This window comes from Stegodyphus dumicola, chromosome 3, assembly GCF_044657685.1.
Source record: "Stegodyphus dumicola isolate Sdum_Otavi_A_Nest chromosome 3, ASM4465768v1".
Taxonomy (NCBI): domain Eukaryota; kingdom Metazoa; phylum Arthropoda; class Arachnida; order Araneae; family Eresidae; genus Stegodyphus; species Stegodyphus dumicola.
The window spans coordinates 166,302,320-166,329,667 of NC_140770.1; the positions used below are offsets into that span (position 1 = coordinate 166,302,320).

The 27,348-nt window shown below is 34.1% G+C and overlaps 1 protein-coding gene across 2 annotated transcripts in view; it reads right to left on the minus strand.

Annotated features, from left to right (window-relative positions):
• Positions 1–27,348, minus strand: part of LOC118199580 (katanin p80 WD40 repeat-containing subunit B1-like) — a 331,155-nt gene that overhangs the window by 59,592 nt on the left and 244,215 nt on the right. For both annotated transcript variants that reach the window (XM_085813586.1, XM_085813587.1), the window contains 4 exons: positions 23,370–23,485; positions 18,750–18,821; positions 4,583–4,733; positions 4,234–4,352 (listed from right to left, as the gene is read on the minus strand). In XM_085813586.1, the coding sequence (XP_085669712.1) occupies positions 4,234–4,352; positions 4,583–4,733; positions 18,750–18,821; positions 23,370–23,485 (458 nt within the window). The remainder of the gene's footprint in view (positions 1–4,233; positions 4,353–4,582; positions 4,734–18,749; positions 18,822–23,369; positions 23,486–27,348) is intronic.

Sequence of the window (27,348 nt, forward strand, 5' to 3'; positions counted from 1 at the left end):
AATGTAGAAGAATTGGCACTTGCTTTGAAAAGAGTAGAAGTTAACAATGTACTACTAATGTATGTTTTAAAATGCGTAAAATTAACGGCATGTTAATATGTTCTTATACACAATGTGAACTGTTATTTTAAATGTTAAGAAATACTGTGATATGGTAAAAGTGAAAGTAATGCCAAAAATTTTAAAACTTATTCGTGTGACTGAAAAAAGACCAAATTATGGTGAATATGTGTTAAAGGTTGAATGAATGTAGTTAGGCTCTCTGACGCTACACTTCAGAGTTAGCCACTTTCAGAATAGTACCTCAGGGTTTAGAGTTGAAGATAGGGTGTGTTACGAGGTCTTGTCATGTTGAATTTTAACACGTTAGTATTTTGATTGTAGGAGGCAGTGTTGAACACGTATACATAAACACATTCGTGTTTGGTGTTCTTTTACAACACATGTCAAATTGCACGGGGAGAGATAATTAAAATAGTCATGAATGAATAAGAATGTTAAGAGAAATATAAATATGCATGTTACTTGCCATTTCCTTGTGTAACATTTCATTAAACTAGTTTTCCTTCCAGATCTCTGGAAGGAACCAGATTTGAATAAAAGCTCCTGTTTAGATGTAGTACAGATGAAAAATTGGGTATCCATTGAGCTGCTATTGTAAAAACAAATTTTTTTAAAAAAATTTCTAGTTTCTAGTGAGAAAAGTTTGTAAAAGATTGGCCTCGCGTTAGATTCTAGAGCTAAAAGTTTTCAACAAGATCGTTTTAGACCTCAGTTTCAGACTAATTAACTCTGGCGGGAAGTATGTAAGGATCTTAAGTTTTACTAAAGTTTATTTTATTTTAAATCTTTACTATCACTTCTTATTTTCTACTTCCGGCCAGAATTAAAAGCGTTAACTTATTTATGCAAATTTGTCTGGCGAACGCCAAGTACTTAAGTTGTGGCTTTTTGCCAAGCGAGAGAGAGGAATGAGTTAGTCGAAGCAGGCCGCTTGCCTTAGAAGTTTTATTCGGTTGCTGGTTGCCTTCAGGCCAGAGGTTTAATCCTCGTGATAATTTTAAACGTATTGTAGTGTTAACAGTTCTATGTATTACATACGGCTTCCTGTTAATATAACGCCAATCTTCCACGTTTATTATTCCAAATTTAAGTTAGAGTTTAGTTATATTTTTATATTCTTACGTTCAGACCACAAGTAGTTGGTTTCTGTATTCCGAAGTACGGAAATTATTGTAAAGAGTGAAAAATAAAGGGTTTTTTATAATAAAGGTTCCTGTGTATCCTGTCTACTTCCCACATTTATTGAACATAGCTTTGCTAAGCTCCCTGTTCCGAGTCAGGTCCTTGGATGTTTCCAAAGAAAGTAAGACGGAACATTAAACCTGATAAACTAAGAAAAGACTGAAAAAAAATATAAAAATGTATGCCAACATTTAACACTGTATCGGGAATTCTAAACATATGCTGCTATGCTACTGTTAAAAATTTTGAAATTTTATTGTTGAATTGTAGATATAGATATGAGGGACGCAGCCCGACCCTCCTGACAGACTTTACGTCGCTCTATGGCCTTTCTGCGGGCTGCGCCAGATTGTTGAATTGTATATGGCATTAAGTGCAAAGAAAGCAATGGTTAACCCCTTCGCGCCGACTGTCACGTCTACGTGCCAGCAACGAACACACTCACTTCCCGGCCGACACGCAGGCGTGCCAGAGCATTTTCCCGTTCAGCCCCGACTATAACGTATTTGTGTTCCAGTGTCCTGGAACGTTTTAAAATCTATAATTTCTGCCACAAGATGGCACTGTATGTCCATATGGTTTCAGATACATGTACATTAGACCTTCTACTCGAAATGAGAGAAGCATGACTCACATACACGTGTTTTTCATTATATAAACAAATGGGGAAATAAATGTTTCCGAATGGCGTGATTTATGACGTCTCTTTAAATTCGCACATCGTAGTTGTTTATTGTAAGTAGAGAAATTTTATTTTCGCTAAAGCGTTGGGTATTTCGGTTTGCAGTTCAGTTTCTAGAAAATAATTAGATCTTGTTAGACGTGAATTCTTTCTGTTTTTACCGTTGCAATGTCGAAGCGTCGAAAATGTTTAACAGAGCATGAAATAGCAAAAATGATGCAAAATATTTCAGATATTGATTCTGAAACAGATTCTGATAGTAGTGATAGTAATACTATGATATATTCTGATCATAAAGAATCTGGCGAATCTAATGATGATGAGGACATTTCGGACATCTGTATGCCGAGTACGTCGGCATACAGATGTTCGAAATGTCCTCATCATCATTAATCCTTAATTAATTAATGTCCTCATCATCAATGTCGTTATTACGAGTGCAAGGAATGTAACGTAGGACTGTGTGTAGATCCCAGTTTTCAAATTTTTCATACGAAAAGAGAATTTTAAGTAATATATTTAGTTTTCAGATGTATAATGTTAAAAGTCATAAAATGGTGAGTAATGAAAATAAAATGTGTAAAATATGCATTTAAACAAGAAATAAGGTAATTAAAGTATATATAAAAATATCTATAAAGCATAAGCCGTTTAAATACTCTATAGAGCATATTAAACAATAAATCGGAAATTTCATTGATTTAGGCTTAATAGCAAAAAAGCCCCCGCCCCTGGACAGACGCTCGCGTAAGACACTGCCGGCCTCCGCGATAAGCGTGCGTTTGCGCTACCCGGCGCGAAGGGGTTTTAATAAAAGAGCTAAAAAAACAAAAATAAATGGTTTAGCAGGAGTCAGTGCAACAGCAGACTGGTAGACCGCGAGCTCAGAGGGAGAGTAAAAAAAAAACCTTTGCAAACACTTTTGGGCGACCGTTCAAATCCGAACGCTTTCAGATTTTCTATTTTTTTTAATTTATACATTTTAGATCAAATTTTCATCTACAATTTTTTCATGCGTTCTACTTTGTTAGGCGTTTCTATTTAACCAGAAGTTCTGTTTAGAACGCTGTAAATACAAACTTTCTGTTACTGTTTTGTCGGCCATATTCTGCTAACTATATAGTATTCATTAATGCACACTGGTAGATGGTAGGGACCTCCCAAGTGTGAAAATAATCCACTGCTTGCTATTCTGTAGAAGGTACATCTGAAATCTGAATCTGAAATCGTTTTTGTTTAAAATGCAAGTTAAATATACAGAGAAGTAATAGTTAATTTATATCCTTGTTCATAAAAATGAAACATACCTTATCGAGAATCAGTCGGATTACATCAAATGAAAGTGTAGATGTGATCAGTGTGTTGTTACTTCAGGCTTATCCATAATTGGCCATAAATCGCTATGTTTGAGGCCGTTTTTGTAGTCGACGGGATAATATGGAAGAACTAAAATTTTATACTTAGAACAAATAAACTTCATATTATTAAAGTTTATTTGAGACAACTCTACCAAAAATGAGATAAGACTCTTTTTCTACAGCAAGAGACAATTCTAGAAACTCTGTGGGGGTGGTGTTCTTGTGGCAGACGAATAGTAATTCGGTTATTGTTTCGTGCAATCATCGTGTGTATGGTCACGTAGGTACTTGTGAGATTTTCCTCTTACCTATACGTTCAGACCTATACGTCTGACATTCAAAATTCTGAAAATTATAGGGCAAAATTGACCAATGAAGAGCATTTATGCGTGAATCTATATGAAGACTCTGAAGCAAATTTAACATTAAATTAGAATTGAAGCAATTGCTAGAGAAATTAAGGCAAGAAGAATCAGCATAATATTCATAAATTTGCAGGACTGGTTTCGGAGGTTTAGACACAACCCGCTTCTTCAGCTGCATAAGTACAAATAACGAAAGAGAAGCCTGTGCTCAAGCACAAGAAGCAAACTACTGGCGCCATCTACTGATGAAAAATTTAAGCAGCTATGAAATAATTTCTATTAGTGAAAAATGTTTGCTGAAAAATGAATGTTTAAAATGAGAAATAGAAAATGTTTTTAATTTTTTCATCAATAGGGAGCGCAGGTAGCTTAATACCTTCCTCTAATTTCTATCGCTTATTATCGTCTTCTAGTTTCCTCATTTGCACTTCTGCAGCTGAAGAAGCAAGTTCTATATTTAAAACCTTCGAAACGAGTCTAGGAAATTTATGGATATTTACGCTGATTCCTGTTAGCTCAAATCCACCAATAATCGTTATTTGGCATGTTACTTTAAATCAGATTAAAAATAAAACAATTTTACCTTTCGTTTCCAGGGGTTTTGATCATAGACGACTGTTTCAACCAAGAATCGAAAGGCTGGATTTTGCGAAGGTCCATAACGTACACAGAAACATTTGTTAATGAAAAGGCTCCTATAATCTAATAGAAACAATACAAATAAATATAGAATGCAGGAAGCTCAAATCTTTTAATTTTCAGAATGTACGCTTAAAAACAATGCTTGCGGTTGTAATGTTGCAGCCTTAAGCAATGACACAAATATTGAGCAATTTAAAAAAAAATTCCTTTCAATTATTTTAAAATTGAAAACTTAGGGATGCTTACTGCTACACAATCAGAAAGTATAAATAATGAGTTTGAGCTCTTACCAGCTGGTTTTCAGAGGATGTTATGTCAGACACTTTTCCCCATCCCATGACTAGCGTGTCCATTGTCCTCATGGGCTCCCAGCCATACACTTTCAAAATATCTTGAGCTCCACTGAATAAGCAGCATCCATTCGGGCTGAAATATATTTTTCTGAAAGAAAAGACAAAATATTTGTAAACCTAATCAGCTGACCAAAGAGTAAATTTTTTTATTACAATTTTAATTGATGCAGAGTTGACAAGTGCCACAACAAGAAGTTGACAAGTGCCACAAAAAGGCTTTGGTTTGTTTCATATTCTTATAGTCTACTTTTGTTGTGATACCAATGTGCTCATGTGAATTATGTTTACTGAGAACATTTCCCAGGGTATACTACAGGCGTAGATCAATACTGCTTCTATGGGAAGAGGGAAAGGACACATACAAACAACTTAAAATTAAGTGGAAGTGGAACCCTTACTATTCGATTTGTCAGTTAACCATTCAATATGACAGGACATCAGCGTAGACTACGGAGACATGCGACATGCGACGGAGGACGTGGGCACCACCCCTCTATCAATACGGTTAATCGGTATAGCGCCACGTGCACCTTTATCTAGATAACCATACGTGTTCATTGTGCTAATATACTAATATATAAACATACATACAAATTTGGTACTTCATACAGTGGCGTTAAAGCTAATTAATGTTAGACACTGGATAATACATTGCCATGTTACAAAGTGTATGCAAAAGCATGGATACGGTAGCATATATGCATAACATGTGTACTCATATGTTGAGTACACTATGACCCTTTGAAGCATTATCATTAGATTACAGAAGACATGTACATACTGAAATATTAGGTGCGCAATGTTATGCTGGAATAAGTAATTAGTACAGTGAATTAAAAGTTAGACCCTAGATTAGTACTGTGTAGTACAGTGTCTTTGGTGCAATTAATTTTAGAGTGGAACTCTAGTTAGTTCTTTGCGATACGGTGCCGTGTTACAGGATAAAATGTGCAGATGCATAGTTACATTATCATATATACAGAACATAAATTCATATACATATATACAGACACATTAGGTACATGATTATTCAGTGCGTAATAGATGTATATTAACTATACAGTGCCAAGATATGTGATAACACTAGTAGATACAAGGGTACAATTACATATAAACAAGGACATACACAATTACATATAGACAAAAGCGTATATACGCTTATATTTTGGTACACAATAGTCATTGGTGATATAAACATTGGTACTTACTTCATATACTTAAACTCTAGATCCATAAAATAATGTTATAACTAGTAATAGGTGCTTATTTAATTTCATAATAGGACACTACGTTGATATTTTGCCTTACTGTGTCACGTTACGTAGAAATGTATGCGGGTGCATGGGTACAGCTTCTTATTTACAATGCTATACTGTTTTCCTATTTACAATGCTTATATCATTCGATTTCATAATCAATAGGTACACTGCTCAAAAAAAAAAAAAAAAAAAAAAAAAAAAAAAAAAATGGGACAGCGCTATATCTCCCGTTCTACTGGGCCGATTGACAAAATTCAAATTGCGTTCTTCATGTCTCGAAAGCGCGACTTAGGATATATATTAGATTTATATATAGCACTATTCTAACAAAGGTATTTTGACACAAAATCGGACTTTTTCTGAAATAACATACCAATTTTTTTCCATATTTCGATTCTACGACTCAAATTACGTCTAAATATGAAATTTTGTAAAATTTGGAGCGAAATTTACGGAGAAATTCACAAATTTATGTTGGCACTTTTGTTCAGTTTGCGCCAAGAATAGTTCACTTGGCGAATGTCTTAATATATGGCAACCTTGTTTCCTTTCCCATGAGCGGAAAAAAAGTCACCATCATTCTTTTTTCCAAATAATATTCTTTATATATTTTTTATTATAACTGTTATTATTTTAAGTAATTTTTTCTTTTTCGAATTTCATTTTAATTGTTTAAGTTGCATTTTTTTCTTCGAATAACTGTTTTAAAAATTTATATTTACCTATTCAAACTGCGTCAATAACGGTGCAGAGTTTAATTTTTTTTCAAATAGTTTTCTTTATATATATTTATTTGTCATAGTTATTATTTTAGGAAATTTTTAAATTTTTATACTTTTATTTTAATTGTTTGTGTTGCATTGTCTCTTCAGATAATTGTTTTAAAATTTTCTATTTATTCCTTCGAACTGAGCATTTTAAATATATTTATTAATATAAATTTTCCAGAATGTGATTTTATTTATTTGAATTGCGTTTCTTTCCGAAGAATATTTTGTAACCTAGACTATGATGCAATTGAAAACTGCATATATTAAAAGAGAAATTACAGTAAAGCACAGTTAACACGCCTTTCAATGTTCCGTTCAGAAAAGAAATATATAAATAAGAGAGATGTATAACGGACATTTTAACATAGGATGACTTGCATACACTGCTTTAAACAGTTTAATCATTGTGCCCATTGCTTTACATAGATTTATCCTACATTTGGTTTCTTAAAATGTTATTCATATTTTAGTCAAATATTTTATTTTTGAAATCGCAAGAATCAAATATCATAAGATTAAAAAGTTTTAAATTAAAAAAAAGTAGAAATATTAAATTTTACGCAAAAATTTATTTTTTCTTTTCTTTTTCTTCAGGCATTCTACTTTATTCTTGCTCTTTTTCTTTAAACATTTTGCAAGTATATTAAAAAGTATCCAACTTTTCTAAATAATCTTGGTATTTCTGACAATCATTTTAAATAAAGTTATCGCCTTCCATTTCATAAAGGCCCACAAACGGCCGAGCGGTAGAGAATCGTTGAACACTGGTAGTTCACTCCGGGGTTCGAATCCCGGTAAACGGGCTGGTTACATGGGCGTTTTCGTGGATTTTCTCATGTGTACCGCGTATGCTAGCTGGTTTCTCTTAGAAAGTTCATCACGAAGTATTTGGTCAGAGCCTTTATCAGTTTTTAGAGGCTAAACATTTTGAAGGTATGAGATGAAAGGAAAGTCTGGTTTCATCAAGAGGTTTTGGTTTATTTATTATGCCTAAGGGAAGGGATACCTTCGTGGAGGACTTTCTAAGGGAAACTGGCTCGCATACACGTTACATATGAGGAAAACCACGAAAACGCCCATGCAGACAGCCCGTTCGCACGATTCGAACCTCGGACCGAACTACCAGTGTTCAGCGATTTACCGCTCAGCCGCTGTTTCATCAGGAGGAAAACAAAAACGTCTTTAGGTGACATCCACATACATCACTGGATAAACTCCTGAATCTTTAAATAATTCTACTGAGAAAATCATGGGATTCTCCATTTATGATACGATATGATGTTCTATAACGTAATTTAAATTTATACAACCATATAGTCTACAACCAGTCGCTCTTCACTTTAATCTGTAATGATATCGTTTTTGTCTTTTCTGTTAACGCAAGCTCAATTGATGGTATTTGCTGGTGGTGGTGTACACGTCCAAGTGTTTTCTCTTTGAACACCTAAATTCTTTGAATTTTATTTTCTTTCAAATTTCCCTGCAAATTTTTGCTTAATTTTCTCCCTAATTTTCTTCTTTCCTTCTACAGTTATTTTCAGTGCTCACACAAAAAAATTAAGATTTTTCGATTCCTAAACTTCCATAAATTTTGCATTCTTGTCAATTTTTTTAAAATATCAATTGCATCAACTGCGTTTCAGCTGAAGACAGCTTTTTATTTTCTAAACATTTTAACTATAAACAAAATATAGATCAAAGTCCAAAGCATAAATATTTTAATTAAAGGATTTTTGCTAAATGACAAAGAAATAAAACAGTCCAGCAGGGTTTATTCTGTACCACCGAGTAACCCGATTCTTGTATCGGCTGAAACAATCTAAATCATATTAAAGATCATGTTTTTTATACAATCTATAACGCGAGAGAAAAATTAGCTTCTTAAAACATTCTTTTTAAGAGGATTAATATAAAATATTATATTTAAATATATATATTTTTAAAGCTGGGACTTGAACCAAACTGTCAGACTTTTAAAGTTTAATTTACATGGTGGTTATACTTAAAGTTCCAATTTGAAATGGTCATAAAAGGAAAACTACTGGACCAAATGTTATCAAACTTGGGAATCGTGTAAAGGAGGTTATGAGAATTTATTTTCCGCGGGGAAAAAAAAAAGAGTTCAAAAACTCACCACCAGTGGAAAAATGGCGCTGTATACAATATTGTTAAATAAAATAAGACATGAAAACATCTGTTTTAAATGTGTTTAATAGTTTCCGAAACGTGTTACGAAGCATGTTCAATGTAGCGTCCAGCATTTTACGAGAGCAAGTTAAATCCTGTTACTGCATTCTTAACAGCAGTTCTTAGCATATCACGAGGAATGTTACGGACATTTTTCATTTCTGCCAAATTGTTTAGAATATCACCATAAACAGTGCTTTTGAGATAACCCCATAGCCAAAAGTCACAGAGATTGAGGCCTGGTGGGAAGAGGGGAATTGTCGGCCTATAAGACGTTCATTCGTAAAATGTTTCCTAAGTAACTGTGCGACGCACGTGAGGTGGGGCCCAGCCCTGCATAAAAATCGTAGTATCTAAAATGCCATGTTACTGCAGTTCCATGCAATTCATGTATCACGAAACATTTTAACATTGACTCTAAGTGAGCTGCAATCACAGTGGTCCAGCTGTGGCCTGCTCTTCAGAAAAAAATGGTTCAGTTATAAAACTAGCTGTCATTCAACACTAAACGGTGTGGAATGACTGCTATGCAATCGAATGCAGTAGGAGAATGCAATGGAACTAGATAGATAACATGAGGGATTTCTTTGGCCCAAATCGATTAAAAGCGTTTTGAATCAGTATCTTCATGTTTTAGTGCCGAATTCAGGCTTAAAAAATTACAAATTAGCGATCTGTAAGAAAACGATTTCCAGATTGTACGCACTTGTGCGACTGATTTGCGATCTCACATTTTCTAATCGCTAATTCGTGGTTTTCACGGACGAATTTGTCCCTTACACGGATGGTGCACTCGACTTTTATCGAATTCAACGCTTTTAAATGGTAATTTGCCTACTTCAAAGTTTCTTAAGGGTATGCAACATGTTAAACCCGTGTAACAAAAGGTTAAGTTAGATTCCGACCCATATTTCGTTTAACAATATTGCATACAGCGCCATTTTCCCCCTGGTGGTGAGGTTTCCAACTTCCTTTTTTTTCGCGAAAAATAAATTCCCATGATCTCCTTTACACGATTACCAAGTTTGATAACATTTGATCCAGTAGTTTTCCTTTTATGACCGTTTCAGTGTGGAACTTTAATTATAACCACTCTGTATATTATTAAATTTTAATTTGAAGCTATGCGTTATATGTATACCAAGCGTACATTTTTCGCTTTTATGGAAAAATAAAGAATCAAAGCAAATATACTTAGGATAATGGACCAAAACTGAAAAAATTTCCCCTCCCTCCGAAAATAAAATATTGAAACTTCGACCTTGAATTTATTGGATTATCGAAATATTTAATTTGACTTATCTTCTAAGTTCTAGATCCGACAACAATTCCGTCAAAACTTCCGAATTACTTAAGCTAAAGTAAAAGATTTAGTATATATTCACTGTATGTTAATAAAGTAATCAGAGTGGAATAAAAATAGATTATAAAATTTACGCTGATGCAACTTTTTGTCTGACTGCACAACATGTAATGGAAGAAGAGGCTTGTAGAGATCTGTTTTTGACATGCCTCTAAAAGTAGATGTCATACTCCTTTTGTCTCTTCAATGTCAAAAAACTTTCCTTTGAGAGGCAACTTTAGTTTTTAGGAAAGAAAAAAATCACAAGAAGACAAATTTGAAGAACATGCAGGACGATTGAGTACACATACTTATTTTCGGAACACAAGCGGTTCTCCGACTGGTTATTGAACTGATGAAAAGATGCATTGTCATGCAATACAAAACATTCGGAATAGGTTTTCTGACTGAAAACGTAAGATTAAAAGTCATCTGCTTAATTCACAGTCATTTACAAGTCAACTACTCGGGCAATTGCAGAATCGTTTTGATCCTGAGCTTGTAAGACAAACCTAATATCACTGGATTTAAACACTTCTTTAATCTTCCGAGAACGTTCCTTCTTTAGCTCATATTCCAAGAATATTAAGTGAATACAATTATTGCAAAAGCAATTGAATATTCATTTGCACTACGGCTTGGTAGTTTACTAACGAGTTAACAAACCTTAAATTCTGCTTTTTGTGTCTAACAATACAACAACATTTTAAATATTTAGAAATAAAATATTAAATTGGAGATTTAAATGGAGCCTCACCAGTTGCCTAGCATTTGAAGATTGCTAAATACTAATTGTTTGTTGCGAAGTCTAACCCAGGCTGCATGGTTGGTTTTCGTAGTTTTCTAGGTTCTCTTTACAAAGGTTCTGTATGAAAGCATCTTAATCAAATAGCTCCCATGTTCTTTCTATGTTCAAATAACCAATTAACCTAGTTTAAGCGCGATTTCTAAGTGAAGTTACTAGCAAAACCCGAATACTCATTAAAAATCATGTAGCTTGCCAATCGGGAGTAACATGAAAGATGCGGCGCCAATAATTGAATTGGTGCTACGGTACGCTGTTTTTAAACTTAGATGGTAGTTCCTTAATTAAATAGCCCACCAGCGGCCGAGCGGTAAAGACGCTGAACACTGGTAGTTCGGTCCGAGGATCGAATCCCGCGAACGGGCTGGCTGCATGGGCGTTTTCGTGGTTTTCCCCATGCGTAACGTGTATACGAGCCAGTTTCCCTTAGAAAATCCTCCACGAAGGAATCCCTCCCTTTAGGCAGATAAACCTCGTGTGCTTTGCGATAATTAAATAATCCAATCCAATCCAATCCAATCCTTAATTAAATGTAATTGATTTGTAACTTCTGCTAGAGCTGACGGTTAGAATTGAAGTGTAATTAAATAATATCGTGTGCAACATTTGCAATTTATAAGAAGGATTTATTAATAACCGTAATAATTACTTATTATATTACTAATGATTAGGATTCAGTTCTTGACAATTGCATTCTAAATTAGAATTTTAAGAATATAATGAAAATACGCTACGCACAAAAATACATTTTAAGATAAAAAAATTAGTTAATTTTTTATGTTTTAAAACTTATTGAATTCATTTAATAAACATCGTATCCTCGTTGTTAATTGAATCCAGAATGTTGGGTGTCGTTTATATAATTATTCTTACTTGTCCACAGAATCTGCTGACTTATCCAGCCATTAAGTAGCTGCAGATCATTTCTACACAACCACCGAACTTCCATTAATTCATTCTCTAGAGGGTTGTATGTTTATATCATAATTTGACTTTTATAAAAATGATTATTCTAAATCTTATGTTTCTATAAAAATATACTGTGCTTTAAAAATATGTATCAGCCGCTCTTTCAGCCACTTCAAAAGCAACAGTTTGTTTTTAGAAATAAATTATGCAGTTACTGTCATAAAATTCAAATAAACATCAAACAAAAATTCTCAGTTTTAGACAATTCGATTTAAACGAAGTAAAGCAGCAGACGATAAAACGCCGAAGGTAAAAATTTACTCATACAAAAAGTTACTCTTATTTATTTTTTTTTTTTAAGATATAGAGAAATTAAAAAAATAGTTAAAAATTTGAATAATATCATCTATAATTTAAAAAAATAGCTTTAAATATAGTATTAATAAATATTTATTACGCATCATTGAGGGAAAAAAATGTCATATAATTAATTCTCCGTAAAATTTTACTTGAAATTTAAGGTTAAAAATAGCTGTGGCAATTCAGTGTAACAAAAATCCATAGACCACATTTGGCGTTATTGTCGCTCAAAAAAAACATGCCAAATTTCAAAACGCGAAAATATGTAAATTCGTGTATATCTTAGAAAATTTTGAATAAAAAATCCTAATTTTTTGCAGATATGCTTAAAAATACACCTACTTTAAGATGATGGTAAAAATTTTATAGGTTATAATTCAAAATTTTTTTCGAAAAATTTATAAAAATTATTTTAAAATAGAAATTTCAAAAATAAAACACAAAAAATGGGTAAATTTTATTTGGAATGAACGTAAATTTCGAAATGTGAGAGAAAAAAATCAAAAAAGTTTAATAAAAAAGGAGATATTAATAAATATTTGCCAAATTCAATTAACATTGAAGAGCTAAAATTTTGAGAGCTAATATTTTAAAATCTACTCGTACGATTTTTACAAAACTTGGTATTCTGGCATAATTTGAGTCGTAGAATCGAAATATGGAAAAAAATTGGTATGTTATTTCAGAAAAAGTCCAATTTTGTGTCAAAATACCTATGTTAGAATAATGCTATATATAAATCTAATATATATCCTAAGTCGCGCTTTCGAGACATGAAAAACGCAGGTTGAATTTTGTCAATCGGCACAGTAGAACGGGAGATATAGCACTGTCCCATTTTTTTTTTTGAGCAGTGTACATGGCACATTTATATACATGAGCAGATGGTACATTGTAGAGTGCCGTTGAGGATAATTGATGCAATTAATTTTATAGTATTTTAAAATAATGCATTTATACGCAATTATAGGGTGCATAATTGTCATTGGGTACGTATACAATAGGCGCATAATACATATACATATTCATATATTAGTTTCTTAATACAATGCTAGGGCAAGTAATTGGTGCTGTTATTTTTACATGTTACATGATGCTGTAGGCGATTGGATGGATAAACTAATATATATACTAATATACATATACACAACTTTTAGGCACATAATAATCACTAGATTCTCAGACATTAGGTACATGGTATACATATACATATATAAACAGATGGTTCATAATACAGTGCTATGGAAAGTAATAAATGCAGTTAATTTTATAGTAAAATTCTAGTTTAACACTATGCGAAACGGCTTCATGTTACACAGTGTTAAATACTGACGCATGAATACAATAATATTTCTACTTGTTAATACTATATATATAAAAATATACAAATATTTTTAGGTGCATACTTAACATAGGATACATAATTATTAGATGCACTATGCATATACGTACATAATACATAAGATTAGTACAATGCTGGAACAATTCATTGGTGCTGTTAGTTTTAGTGTAAGATCCTAGTTTAACGCAATGTGGTACAGTGCCATGCTACAGGATGATATGCGCGGAGCCATGGATGCAGTTATATACATACTAAAACACGTATACACAATTATTAGGCACGCAGTAATCATTGGATTTATAAGCATTATATACATGGTACATATACAGACGATACATAATATATAAACAAATATATATATAATATATATAATAATAATGCTATAGAAGTTAGTTAATGCAATGGGGTTTTTAGAATTAAGACTTTAGATTAACACTATGCGGTAAAGTGTCATGTTGCGTGATGTTATATTCGGATGCATGGTTACATTATCATATATACGAGGATATATATATATACATATTATTAGGCACATAGTAATCATTGGGCTCACAATCTTAATGCACATAGTACCCTAGTCTCGTAGACTTGAAAGTACGTAATAAGGTTGAAATGGTGCTATTAATTTGATGATGCTAAATAATATTAATACAATAATGCAGCAATGATTAATACAGTTAATGATAAATACAGTAACATTTATACTAGAACATATATATACAAATACAAGGCGCATAATTACATTGAGTATAGAAGCATTGGGTGCATTATACATATACATACATAAAACATAACTACATGGTGATGTTACTTAAGATACATTTATAAACAGGTACAGATGGTCCTTATTTACATATTGCGGTACAGATAATAGACATAATTCGTTTGGTTGGCATAATGCAAATTGATTAAATAGTTTATTCTTGCTATATTGCTAGGAGTGTTGGACACTCCTTACGATAATTCACAGTTATTTTGTGGTGTTGGTAGTTGGTGCTAGACACAGAATTACTATTCGTCTATATGGCTAAGTATGGCACAGGTCTGTGTTAAGATCGGCCAGTTTATCCATTAAAAGCCCTATTTTTCTAACCAAGTGCCTCTGTTTTATCAAAAACTTACAGAAAGCTTGTCGATTGGTCGACGGAAGGTTGATGTGTAGCCCTTCTGTAAGGGGACAGGAGGTTAGATAATGCTCCGGAGAGCCAGTCTGTCCACAGGCGCACTGGCTAGTGTTACTTATCCCGCCTTTGTTAAAGTACTCGGGAAATGGTCCGTGACCCGTAATGTATCTTACCAATTGCATGTTTGCAAAATTTTTGGTAGTGTCCACGTAGCTGACATGGTAATAAGTCCGTCGGCCGGTATCGCTGTTATCCCATGGCTGCTGCCATTTCCCGATTGCCTTTAAGCGCAATGTTCTTTTCAGGTAAGACACTGGCCATGGGATGTTGATTTGTTGAGATGTTGCTCCTATGGCAGCTTCTTTGGCTAGATGGTCAGCCAACTCATTGCCGTGGTGGCCGGCATGCGCTTTGATCCATTCAAGTCTTGTATGGAGTTGGGAATTTTTTCGCAGATCTTCCTGTATTCCCTGAATAATATCGGAGGGGTGGTCAGGGTTTCCTATTGCGTATAGCGAAGAAAGACTGTCTGTCTTTATTATATCATTGCGGGAGTGGTGGGATTGCAGGTAGCGGATTGCTTGCGCAATTGCCACTGCTTCTCCCTAAAAAACGCTATTAAATTGCCTTAGTTGACCCTTCCATTGATCTATGACTGTATCTTGCAGCATGACCACATAGGCACTTCCCACGTTTTCGTCTATCTTCGACCCGTCAGTGAAGATAGTAATCTGTGCTGGACGGTGGGCCGTAGTTGGATTGGTAATTATGCTTATTCCGGTGTCTTTGGCTGCTGGATGGATTTTCAGAGGGCAGCATTTAGCTTCATAGTCCTCTGGATTAAAATATTCTTCGTCAAAGGTGACAGTCTTTTGAGCTGCAGGACGATTTGTCTTGCTGCCTCCTCTTCGACACGGATGTGTAGGAGAAGAAAGCCAGCCAGCACGTTGATCGCGTCTGAAGACGTCGTGCGGTAGGCTCTGGTGATACCCAATGCAAAGGGTCTTTGAATGGTAGAAAGGTGTTTAATTTTCCTGCTTTGCATTGGGTGAGCCCATACTGCTGCTGCATAAGTGACTATCTTTTCCACCACTGTGGTGAAGAGGACCTTCTGAATATGAGGATTGAGGCCCCATTTGTGGCCATGAAATAATCGCATTTGCTTCGCTATTGTCATTGTTCTAATCTTGATGTCCTGGATGTGTGGTATCCAGGTCATCTTGTGGTCGAACGTAAGGCCCAGATATTTTAGTTGATTGACTATTTGTATCCTCTGATTGGTGATCTTAATGGTTGGTCTTCTTGAAAGAGAACCTCCCTTTTTAGGTATTAATAACACTTTGGATTTGTGCTCTGCAATTTTCAGTTTAAGGTTGTCACATAGGGCATAGAATTGTTGGCACACTTCGTTACAGTGAGTCTCTAATTCTCTTCGGGTTCGACCTTTCACTATTAGCGCTGCGTCGTCTGCGTAGGCGTAGATCTTTGTGTGCGCTGGCCATGTAGCTGTTAAAACTTCGTTGAAAGTTAGATTCCACAGGTGTGGACGAGCGCACGACCCTTGTGGACAGCCTCTCGTCTGCTCCTGTTCTATTATGCCTGAGTTGTGAACTGCTAGTAGTCTTCTATCCTGTAGATAGTTGCTTAGCATCTTATACAGGTTGCTCGGACATTTTGCCTTCCGCAGAGCCTGTTGATAGGCGTAGACTACGGAGTAAGTTTAGATAAATTTTAAAGTAAAATTCAACAAAAGGACACCATTGACAATAACTGAAGATACTGGAGACTGTAAAATACATGGCCATTCAAGATGTCGGAAACAACTGGTCGTCGATAAGCGAAGCGTTTCAGTTGCTAATAATGCAATGCTGTTGTATTGACATGCATACTAGGCATTAAACAAACAAATCTAAATGCATGGTAGCCATACATACTAAGTACACTGCGAAAAAAAATGGAAGAGTTCTATATCTCCCGGTCTACTGGGTCGATTGACGAAATTCAAACTGCATTTTCCATGCATCGAAGGCGCTGCTTAGGATATGTATTAGATTTATATAGCATTGTTCTAACATAAGCATTTTGATACAAAATCGGACTTTTCTGAAAAACCATACCAATGTTTTTCCATATTTCGATTCTACGACTCAAATTATGCTTAAATTTTAAATTTTGTAATTTTTGGCCAAAAATTTATGGAGAAATTCAGAAATTTATCTTGGCAATTATTTTCCCGTTTGCATCAACATAAATTCAATTGGCGAACTTCTTAATTTATAGCAACCTATTTTCCTTTGTGCACGAGAGGGAAAAAAAGGGCCATCGTTCATACTTTCATACTGCGTACACCATATATTCGTTATTATCGCTTATAAATATGCCAAATTTCAAAACGCGCCAAAATGTAAATTCACGTATATCTTAGGAAATTTTGAATAAAAAACTATAATATTTTGCAGATATGTTTAGAAATACATCTACTTTTAGCTGATGGAAAAAATTTTATAGATTATAATCAAAATTTTTTTCGAAAAATTTATAAAAATTATTTTAAAATACAAATTTAAAAAATAAATAAAAAAAACCACCGCGAATTTCATTTGGAATGAAACTAAATTTCGAAATATGAAAGGAAGACTCAAGTAAGTTTAATAAAAATGAGATATTAATAAATATATATCAAATTCAATTAACATTGAGAAGCTAAAATTTTTAGAGCTAATTTTTCAAAAACTACTCGTGCGGATTTTACAAAACTTGGCAGTTTGGCCTGGTTTGTGTCGTAGAATCGAAATATGGAAAAACATTGGCATATCATTTCAGAAAAATTTCGATTTTGTGTCAAAATACACCTATATTAGAGCAATGTTATATATAAATCTAATACATATCCTAAGTTCCGCTTTCGAGATACGAGAAACGCAAGTTGAATTTCATCAATCGGCCCAGTAGAACGGGAGATATAGAACTGTCCTTTTTTTTTTCTGCGCAGTGTACATAGAAATTAGAACTTAACGGAAGGGTCCAAAAACGTTAGAAGGACTCCTCTAAAGATACTTCTAATGCTAAAATGATTCTAAAGAATGAGTATAAATTTTCTGTTTTGATGGTAATCAATGAGCTCAGCTTGCACAAAAATTACGGTGGACAAAAATGAACACAACGCGCATTACAAATTTACGACAGACAGATATCTCTCGTATTTGGGATGAAAGAATTGCTTAATTCCGTTACAGTCGAAGGTTTAAGTCCGATAATATAGCTTATGCTTCTCTTCATTTTTACTATTCAATTTCATGTGCTATTTTCAATTTATTTTATTTTAATTGCTAAAATAGCAAGTGCCAATTCTTTTTCTTTATCATCAATTAAATTAAGATACATTCCAGTTAAAAAGTTTGTATTCGGAATGCACATACTTTTCATTATACATAATTTTCGCTATAAGGCAAATCATCTAGTTTTTTTTAATAGTTTTAGTTCTTCAATGGTTTCAGAATTTTTTTTTTGGAAGACTTAAAATAGTAGTTATTTGTTCAATTTACAGAAGGAGAAACTAACAACAATAATTAAATACATTGTTTTTGCAAGGAAGCCTTTACTTTCACTACGCTTTTCTATTTCAGATAGTAGTTTCAAAGAAGTATTGAATTGACTTCTGTTCTAAAGAATTTCCGTTTCGTTTCAGAAGAAAAAAAGAAAAAAACCCGCTAAACAACTGTAGTAAAATAAACTTTTGTAGCTGGAATGAAATTGATTTCACTAAAGGCTTCCGAGTAATGAAAAGAAAAGAGAGACATTTTGTTTTACGTCTTCCTCTTAGTTTTATAATTCTTTCAGAAATCAACTATTTTTTTTATCTGTTTCCTAGATAAAAACAAAGTAGAGAGGATGTTTATTCACTTTTAGACAGATTTCAGTGCTATTTGATAAAAATCGACGATAAAATTCTAGGCACAGTGAAACATCATGTATGAACTAAATAGAAGACCATTAAAAAACTTACTGTACAGGTCCGGAATCACCATCTGAGCTGGAAACAAGCCTTTGATTTTCTAGGTCCCAGAACTTTACATATCTGAAATAAAAATAAAAGCAATGATTTTTTAATGTTTAGTCCCGAACTCGTTTTTTCATACTACTATTAAGATTTTAATTTTGTTGATTTGGTGTGTGAAAAATTCCGGCTAATTCAAGCACAAGTGTAGGAGCGCAGACGGGCTTCTAGCTCCCTCGCTTTTGGTTGGATCAGCCGGCCCTCCTTTTAGTCATGTGGTCGGCTAGGTGGACTGGAACTGCGCCCGTCAGCATATAAGCATTCTGTACCGCGCCCTGCGCATACGGAAAAATCCGTGCTTCTGATTGGACATACTTTCCGATGATATCATTTTCTCTTGAAGTATCGACGTTTAGGAGGGTTTTGTTTACGGTTTTGTTTTCGTTGAATGACGTGGAAATGTTAAAATTATTGTTTGTTTTCTTTTATCAATAATGCCAGACGAAAAGATTTACTTGTAGCGTTCTGCAGATGGCTTCCTGTTTTATGGAATAATAAAATTATAAAATTCTTTAAAGATGCTGTTAATAGCAGACGCAAACATAAGCGCTTAGATTGTATAAATAGCAAGTTCAAGAATTTAGTACATAAACCAAAACACATTGGATTACCCGACGATTTCGACTCAACTGTAAAGGCAGTGTGTGCTCGTAAGTATACTATTATTGTAATTTTGTTGCGTTCGTTTCCTTTAAGATTGCAGAAAATATTTCCTTTACAACTGCATAAGTTATTTCATGTTAGTGTCAATGTCTTTCCCATTTCTAATATTCTTTTGTCTTGTAGAGACATTAGGTTATTTGGAGGCAGACGAGATTAAAAATCAGCAATGGCCATCGCCAAGAATCGAACCACGGACTCTGGATTACCGGCCCAGCGTGCAGAATCACTACACCACGAAGACACGCTAGGAAAGAGGGAGAAATACCTTATATACTCCCCTTTTTAAAGGGCTACTGGGGTTTTTAGGGGACCCAATCGCCACATCCTGGGTGTGGAGAGTCATCATCCACAACACTTTTTGTTTGGGCGCCACTGCAGTGACATTAGGTATTTTATGGAAGCAGGAGAATTGAAAACTAGCAGTCGCCTTCGCCGGGAATCTAACCACGGACCTCTGGAATACCGACACAGGGTGCAGAACTACCACGAAGTAAGTGAACCACGAACCACGAAGGCACGCTAGTAAAGCACCACGAAGGCACGCTAGTAAAGCGGGGGAAATACCTTATAACCTTAAATGAAAAAAAAAAAAAAACATTCAGTATTGTCGCTGAATTTAATACACGTGTATAGGGAAAGAAGCTTTCTTTTCTGATAAACACTATTTTTACACAAAGGTACGAAAGATATTACATATTAAAAAGGGCCAATATTCATAAAGAAATATTATTAAATTTAAACATATGCATCTTTATTTTTCTTATCCAAATCTGTAATAATCTAACTTCAAAAATAAATTTTAATCTTCCTGACGAACTGCAAATATAGTGAATTTACTGTGTATTATGTTAACTCACAACATTTTTGCTATCTGCGAAAACTGACTTGTCTCATATAATCAGATATTACATCTGCAGAGAATAGGTATATAATGAACATGAAATAATGAGTTATTAATCACCACAGCTTTACTATGAACGGTTTTAAATAAAAATTATTAAATTTATTAAAAATCTGTGCACCTAATATTAATATATATTTACTGATTTAGCGCACTAGAAGAAATAATACGTTTTCTCTCTAGGGGGAAAATTCATTACAATTTTTTAATTTAATTTACCACACTACAATGCCGTAAGAAGTGTAATCTCATGGGCACCAAAAATATAGCGCACGTCACTAAGAGTAATAATCTTTTCGATACTGCTATCAAAATCTAAAAAAATGGTATGGAGATGTACTCTCGAGCCTAAGCAAAGGATTCCTAAGCGTAGAGGAAATGATCTCATCGGAAGCCATACCCAATCTCGAGGATGAATTTTCCCCTATGCGCATGGTGCGGTACAGAATGCTTATATGCCGCCTGTCATTACTAACACTACTGATAACATTTCTTTAAGACAATTACTTTATAATTATTTATTTTGGATGTTTGAATAGGTTGTAACATATGATTTTAGCGTCTTTGCACATGTTTCATACCAATTTACATTTCTTCCATATCCAGAAAATTATAATGTAAGAAAAACACTCACTAATTTTAATAAAAAATACAAAAAGAATACTGTCACTGATAAATTTCGTCTTTTAATTTATTAGGGCCACCGACGAGGCGGTAAAGTGGTTAGTGGCTCTAATTGCCGTAACGAAAGGCCAGGGCTCTAATCCCGGAGAAGCCATGGATATAAATAAATCGTCTATCCCCTCGGTGCGGGAGTAATTGTGCTTCCTCGAGGTTGGGAACGATAGGATTTCCGGATTCAACCATTTTAAAGGAGGAGACCCGGGTTTTGATCTGGACTTTCTAAGAGTTGGGCATAGCTACGAGGGAATTATGAGCACCGCATAGCCTCTGATTGTTCTAATCCGATAGGTGACAGGTGACGGAGGACGGGGATGCCTGGCGTATAACATAGGTAAACAGGCATATGTCCCATGTCCTCCACTATCTCGAAGAAACAACACGCTGGAGCCCCGTGAGGCTGCACCGGGAGTTTACATGGCCATACAGGGGCTAGATGTCAAGTAGATTTTATATAGGACGTTGTTAATAAAACAAAGTAACTTAAAAAGAATATAAGGGATAGAATTAAAACACTAAAACACACATATAAGCTGAAACACATAGATATACAAAATTAAACGTAAAAGCATAAAAACACACTCGTAATTACGTAACATAAAGACATAAAAACACACACGAGAATACATAACATGACATATAGAATACATCCGGAAACACGTAGAGCACATAAATGCAAATATTGCTCAATGTAGAAACATACGAGACATAGTAAGGTGTGCGTAAAGCAGAAGCGCTATGCGGAAAGTTCTAATCCGACACAAGCCTCCTCGTGGCCCACTGGTAACTTAGTTCGCCTGAACTGACTATATTCGAATGACCACTCCTGGGGGTCGACTGGGAATGGCCATCCTAGTGTTCTGGCTAAATCAATATCTAGACAGCGTCGATTTCTGGAGTAAATAAACAGTCTTAATTTAATAAAAATAAAAAATAAAAAAAAAGTCGACTTATTTAACCTCGGGGTAAATAAACCGTCGACGTTTGGGGTAACTAACCGTCTTCTGGTTAATGGACAATGACTAGAGCCATCGTTTATTCGGTGGTAAGTTCAGGCTCAGCAAGGAACATACTGGAACTCTTGTCGGCCCCCTGGTGGTGGGGCGTTGCATGGCTTGATATCGAAGGTTGTCCTTCAGGGATGGGCTCTTCTTGGTCAACAATGAGGGACGGAGGATGTCTAGCTATGTGATTTTGAAACTGTGTTGTGAAGCATTTTAAGTCCTCCTGGGTTGATTGGGGATGAGTGGCGCCTCCTCAGATGGCCTTCGGAGATTGAGACATTTTTTACCGTGTATGGCTGCCTCGAGCGATTGGGTCTGAGAGCCTCTTTCTCTGGTGTTCTGTCCCTTCATAGGAGGCAACGGTTTTACCCACCTATTAGGTGCCTTCATAGTAAAGTGACAACCACTTCCAGCTTTAGTAGTGGCCTACATCTATAACAGGTTAGTTATTGGTGTTTATCATAATATTACATACTGTTATTTCTTACAATCTTTTCTCCATTTTTTCATCCATTTTTGCTTATTTATTTTGTTTGCGCTATAACGCACTTGCGTAAGTGTTGCGCATTATTTTAAACTCATTATTATTATATTATAGAGCTTTGTAAAGAATCACTTAAACTTACTACGTTTATTTTTACCTTCTGCCAACCTATGTACATTGAAAAGAGAAGCAATGTTTTCTATCGAAAAATTTCGTTGTCAGTGTTCAGTGAATAAGCATAGATAAGAGTCTAAACAACACATTTTACTATTTTTACAATGATGTCCGTCTGTCTGTATGCCTGTACGGGTGTGATTATTTTTTTTCCATGATAGCATATATGAAATTCCCAAAATTTCGATTTTCCGTATTTAAGCTTTCTGAATGAATATAAAGCGCTGATTAAATTTTAGGTAAAATTGGATCACCGGAAGTGGTATTTTACATGAATTCCTTAACAGTATTTTATGAACAAAAAGAAGTGATACATTAATCAAAGCACCTAACAGTTTTTAATGAAGAACTGTATTAAAGTATAAACCAAAATTTTTTATTTTTATTATTTAAGACTTTTATATTTATTTTACTGAAAATTTATGAAATTGGATGAACTGCCAGTTTACGGATATTACGCTGATTCATGTTGCCTTAACACTTGCAATAAACACGATATACTGAGACCGGTGCATAGCTTTGTGTCTTCCTTAGATTTAATATAAATTAATCAGCATATAAGCTACGTACTCTTTTATTTCATTTAATTCCTGTATTTCTATTAAGCGCTTTTTGAAAAGAAATAACAAAAAGAAGAAACAAAGAAAACATTATAAACTTACTGATCAGGACTGCAACTTGCAAGCAAAAGCTCATTTGGATGAAATTCTATATCACTTAGTCCAGCGCTATGGCTTCTGAATTCCGTTCGAAGTTTTCCAGCCGGTAAATCCCACAGCTGCAATACAAAAATATTCTGAATAATATCGAAGATGTGGATAAAATTTGTAACTTAAATACAATTGCACTTTTTAATTTTGTTAACCTTTTTCACAACCTGTGTGCAGGTATACGGTTAATTAAAGTGGATTTTTATTTGTTAATTTTTATTGTCATCTTCTCGTTATACTTTATGAAGATTCTCGTTATAATTTATGAAAATAGCTATCAAGGTGCGACAGAAGGCTGAGGTTTGAGTCCTTGAATGTTTGTGGATGTAGGGTTTTTACAAATGCAATGGAACGTGATGCTTGTCGATATAATAATCTTGTCGTTAAATTGTTAAAAAAAGAATAAGGTTCTCATGTTAATTAATTAGTTTGTTGCGTGCGTACGGGTTGGTAATAGATTGAATGCACACAGGTCTGATTATAGATTATAAAAATGTATTTTTATTGAAAGAAATATTTCAGAGCTTTGACAGAAATACTAGTACAAGTGTTCCACACAGTACACAGTATCACACAGTAGATGTAACACTTCAAACTACCAAGAACGTTAAACACAATGCAAAGAAAAGCGCACCTAAAGAGAAAGCGAACCCGGAGATATCGCGCAGTTCACGATGAACTAATAACTTGCAACAACAGTAACTCAACCAAAAAACTAACTGAGAGCAGATGCTCTCTCTGTCCGGCCTTACATAGTTTTCACTCGTCCGCCGAGATATTTCTTGTACTTTCTGCTTCTCGAAATTATTGGAAGGCAATATGAGGGTCGAATTACGGTTGCAGCTAATATAGTGATCGATTACTTTTATTCAGTTACAATACTTATTGTAACGGTCTAGTTATACCCTTTGCTCTTCTACATGTACATGTAGAACACCAAAGAGATACCCAGTGTTTCCTATGTATAAATGGGTATAGTCCAATTGCACTTCCATTATTTATTAAAATTTAGGACATATGAGTTGCATAATACCCAATTAAGAACATATGAGTAAACAGATTACAAGAAATGTTAACAGTCGGTGCCATTGCACTTACGTACTTTGGATACATATCCAGTAGATTTATAATACTTAGAATGTTTGATACTAATGTTGCTTACACTAAAATTTTATGAAAAATTATTTAGCATATAACAATGAATAATATAATAAACGGTGATACAGAGACCGGACCGAAACGACGCCAGATGGTCCCTAAATGTATCAACTTTTGGCGATTTCTTGCCAAATTTGGGGACAAAATAAGTCTCCAAAACTGTCGTCAGCTTGGCGATATCTCGCCAAATTACCGAGATATTATTATCATCTTACCATATCAGATGTTAATTATTATCATTATTACAATTATTACCATATTACCTAAAATTATTAACATATTACATGTTAAATGGACATGTCCCTGTGTATTTTTACTTTTTCGGAATAACTTTTGTCTTTAGGCTTTTTCACATAACATTACACAGAAAATATAACAATTTCGCATATAATTACATAGAAAAATACAACAATTTCTCATATAATTGCACTAAAATCATCTACTCATGTACAAGTTATTCCAATTTTCATCTTTACTTTAACTTCTTTCGGAATTCCTTACCAGAATGCAAAATTAGCTTTCGATGTATTTAAGCTGAAGGTTTAGGATCTTAGACGGAGGTTCTGACATTCATGTAGACTCTGTTAGACTTTTGCCAGCTCTATCTAAATGCTCTATCTCCGCTTTGCACTCCCTCGTAGTCGATTGATTTAAACTTACGCGCCTGTAAAGTTAATGAGCTAGCTGATAGCTTCGTTTATTGCCTGTGTATTCTTAAACTACTTTTATCAACTAATAAATTTAAATATGTTGTTGGCGAAATTACCTCGCTAAGAAAACGGGTTTATTTGCAGCACAATTCATGATATTATCAGTTTAAGTCCAATTTTACAAAAAGATTATTTTGTTCTTAGCATACTATTTTCATGTATTTACGTCTCAGACACCATCTGAATTTTTGCATATAACTGTAATACTATTTTCATATTTAACAATAACTCGATAGTTGTCTAATAGGGTTATAAGACTCAAATTTAAGTATCAACTCAACTGTAACCTTCATTCTATGAAGTAACTTTAGCCGAATTAGAATGCTGTTGTTGTCATGCTGAAATTGCTGAAAAGGTGTCATCACTGATGACTAAGGTTAGAGATGCACCTGTTTCTCTCACCATGATTCTTCATCTCGATAGATACGAAAAGATCAGCAATTTCATTTTCCGCATCTAAGTAAAAGAAAGATGTTATGAAGCATTACAGCTATGCTGCTCTTGTACATCTGCCTGCCTAATAGTGTTTGAACTATTTATTAGCTTCTTTCACAGGGAAATTAAAACTTCTTCGGAATTCAGAGTTCTGTTTAAGTAGTAGAATTTGAGCTCATGGATATTACTGGGATATAAGTGTATAACATAACATTTAATAGATTTTTTCTTAGATTTAACAGGATAGATGAACAAGGTATGTCTACCTATGACACAAGAAAGAAGCTGATGTGGGCATCACATTTACTCGAATTTCATTAGAGATATATTTCTAATTCAATCAATTCAGATCTCACTTTGTGGCAACGCAAAAATGCATAAAATCTCAATAAAAATTGAAAACTGTAAAAGCCTAAAACCTAAAGTGACCTTTGGATATTTTTCTCTCCAAAGCAGATCAAGGTTTAATTGGTTTTGTTTTAATACAACCACTCGTCCCCGAAGGCCAGAACTGTGCTTCATATATTAACTCTACAATTTCTACAGCTGGTCAAGTAGTATGGTAAGATCTAAAGAACCATAACTGATTTCATGAGCCTTTCGCGGTTTTTTTTATATAAGGCGGCGAAGACTCACCTCCCAACAAGTTAAGAAAAATTCTGTTCCCGAGCTAAACTGCAACCGAATTACTTCGTTTACCATCGACATACTGAGAAGCAAATACTTTAAAGGAATAATAATATTCCCTGATGATCAGCGAAGTTATAATTGTTGCCATCACTGTCCTGGTAGATAGCTTTCTCTAGTACAGGTCTTCTTAAACGTTTTTCAGTCGCGACCCCTTTTATAACTGATTTTGACTCAGATTTTCGTTTTTTTTATTTAAGATTATGTTTAACAACTATAACACGTGTGAAAAATTCTAAAATCATTACTTATTTTGAATTTAATGTTCTCTTTTCTCATTTCACAGTCACAGCTATTTGCTCTGAGTTTTGTTTATAATTAAAATCAAAATTTACAGTAAAACAAAAGCCCAGACATCTGCCTTATAAACTGAAAAGCATATTTTTAGACTTTATTTACCCTTCCACATATTTCCCCAGATATCTTATCGCTGAAGAAAAAGAATCGGACTTCGAAGGAAAAATCCAATAAATTATCAAGTAATAGTTTATTGGGAAGTTTTATATGAGGAGTCTGAATAGTTTAAATACCAATAGGTAGCATAAATAACGCTCAGATATGGCTAGCGTTTGACACTTTTGACATTAGTCAGAATCTTATAAACTTAACCTACGAAATAAAAAGAATCATAAAACCTTCTGATGAAATAGAAATAAATTTGCAATGAACTGGAAACTGAACATAATGCAGAATAGAAAACAACGCAATAATTAAAAAAATCTGATGTGTACACCACATGATTTCTTTGTACAGAATATTAAATTATACGCATTTTCCCTTTCATTTCATTTAAACGTATTTCCTCAAATATTATTAGAGATATATTTCTCCTTCAATTAATTCAGTTCTCCCTTCGCGACAAGGCAAAAATACATAAAACTTCAAAATATCTGTATTAAAAATTGAAAAAAAATAGAAAAATATAAAACACCAAATACGCT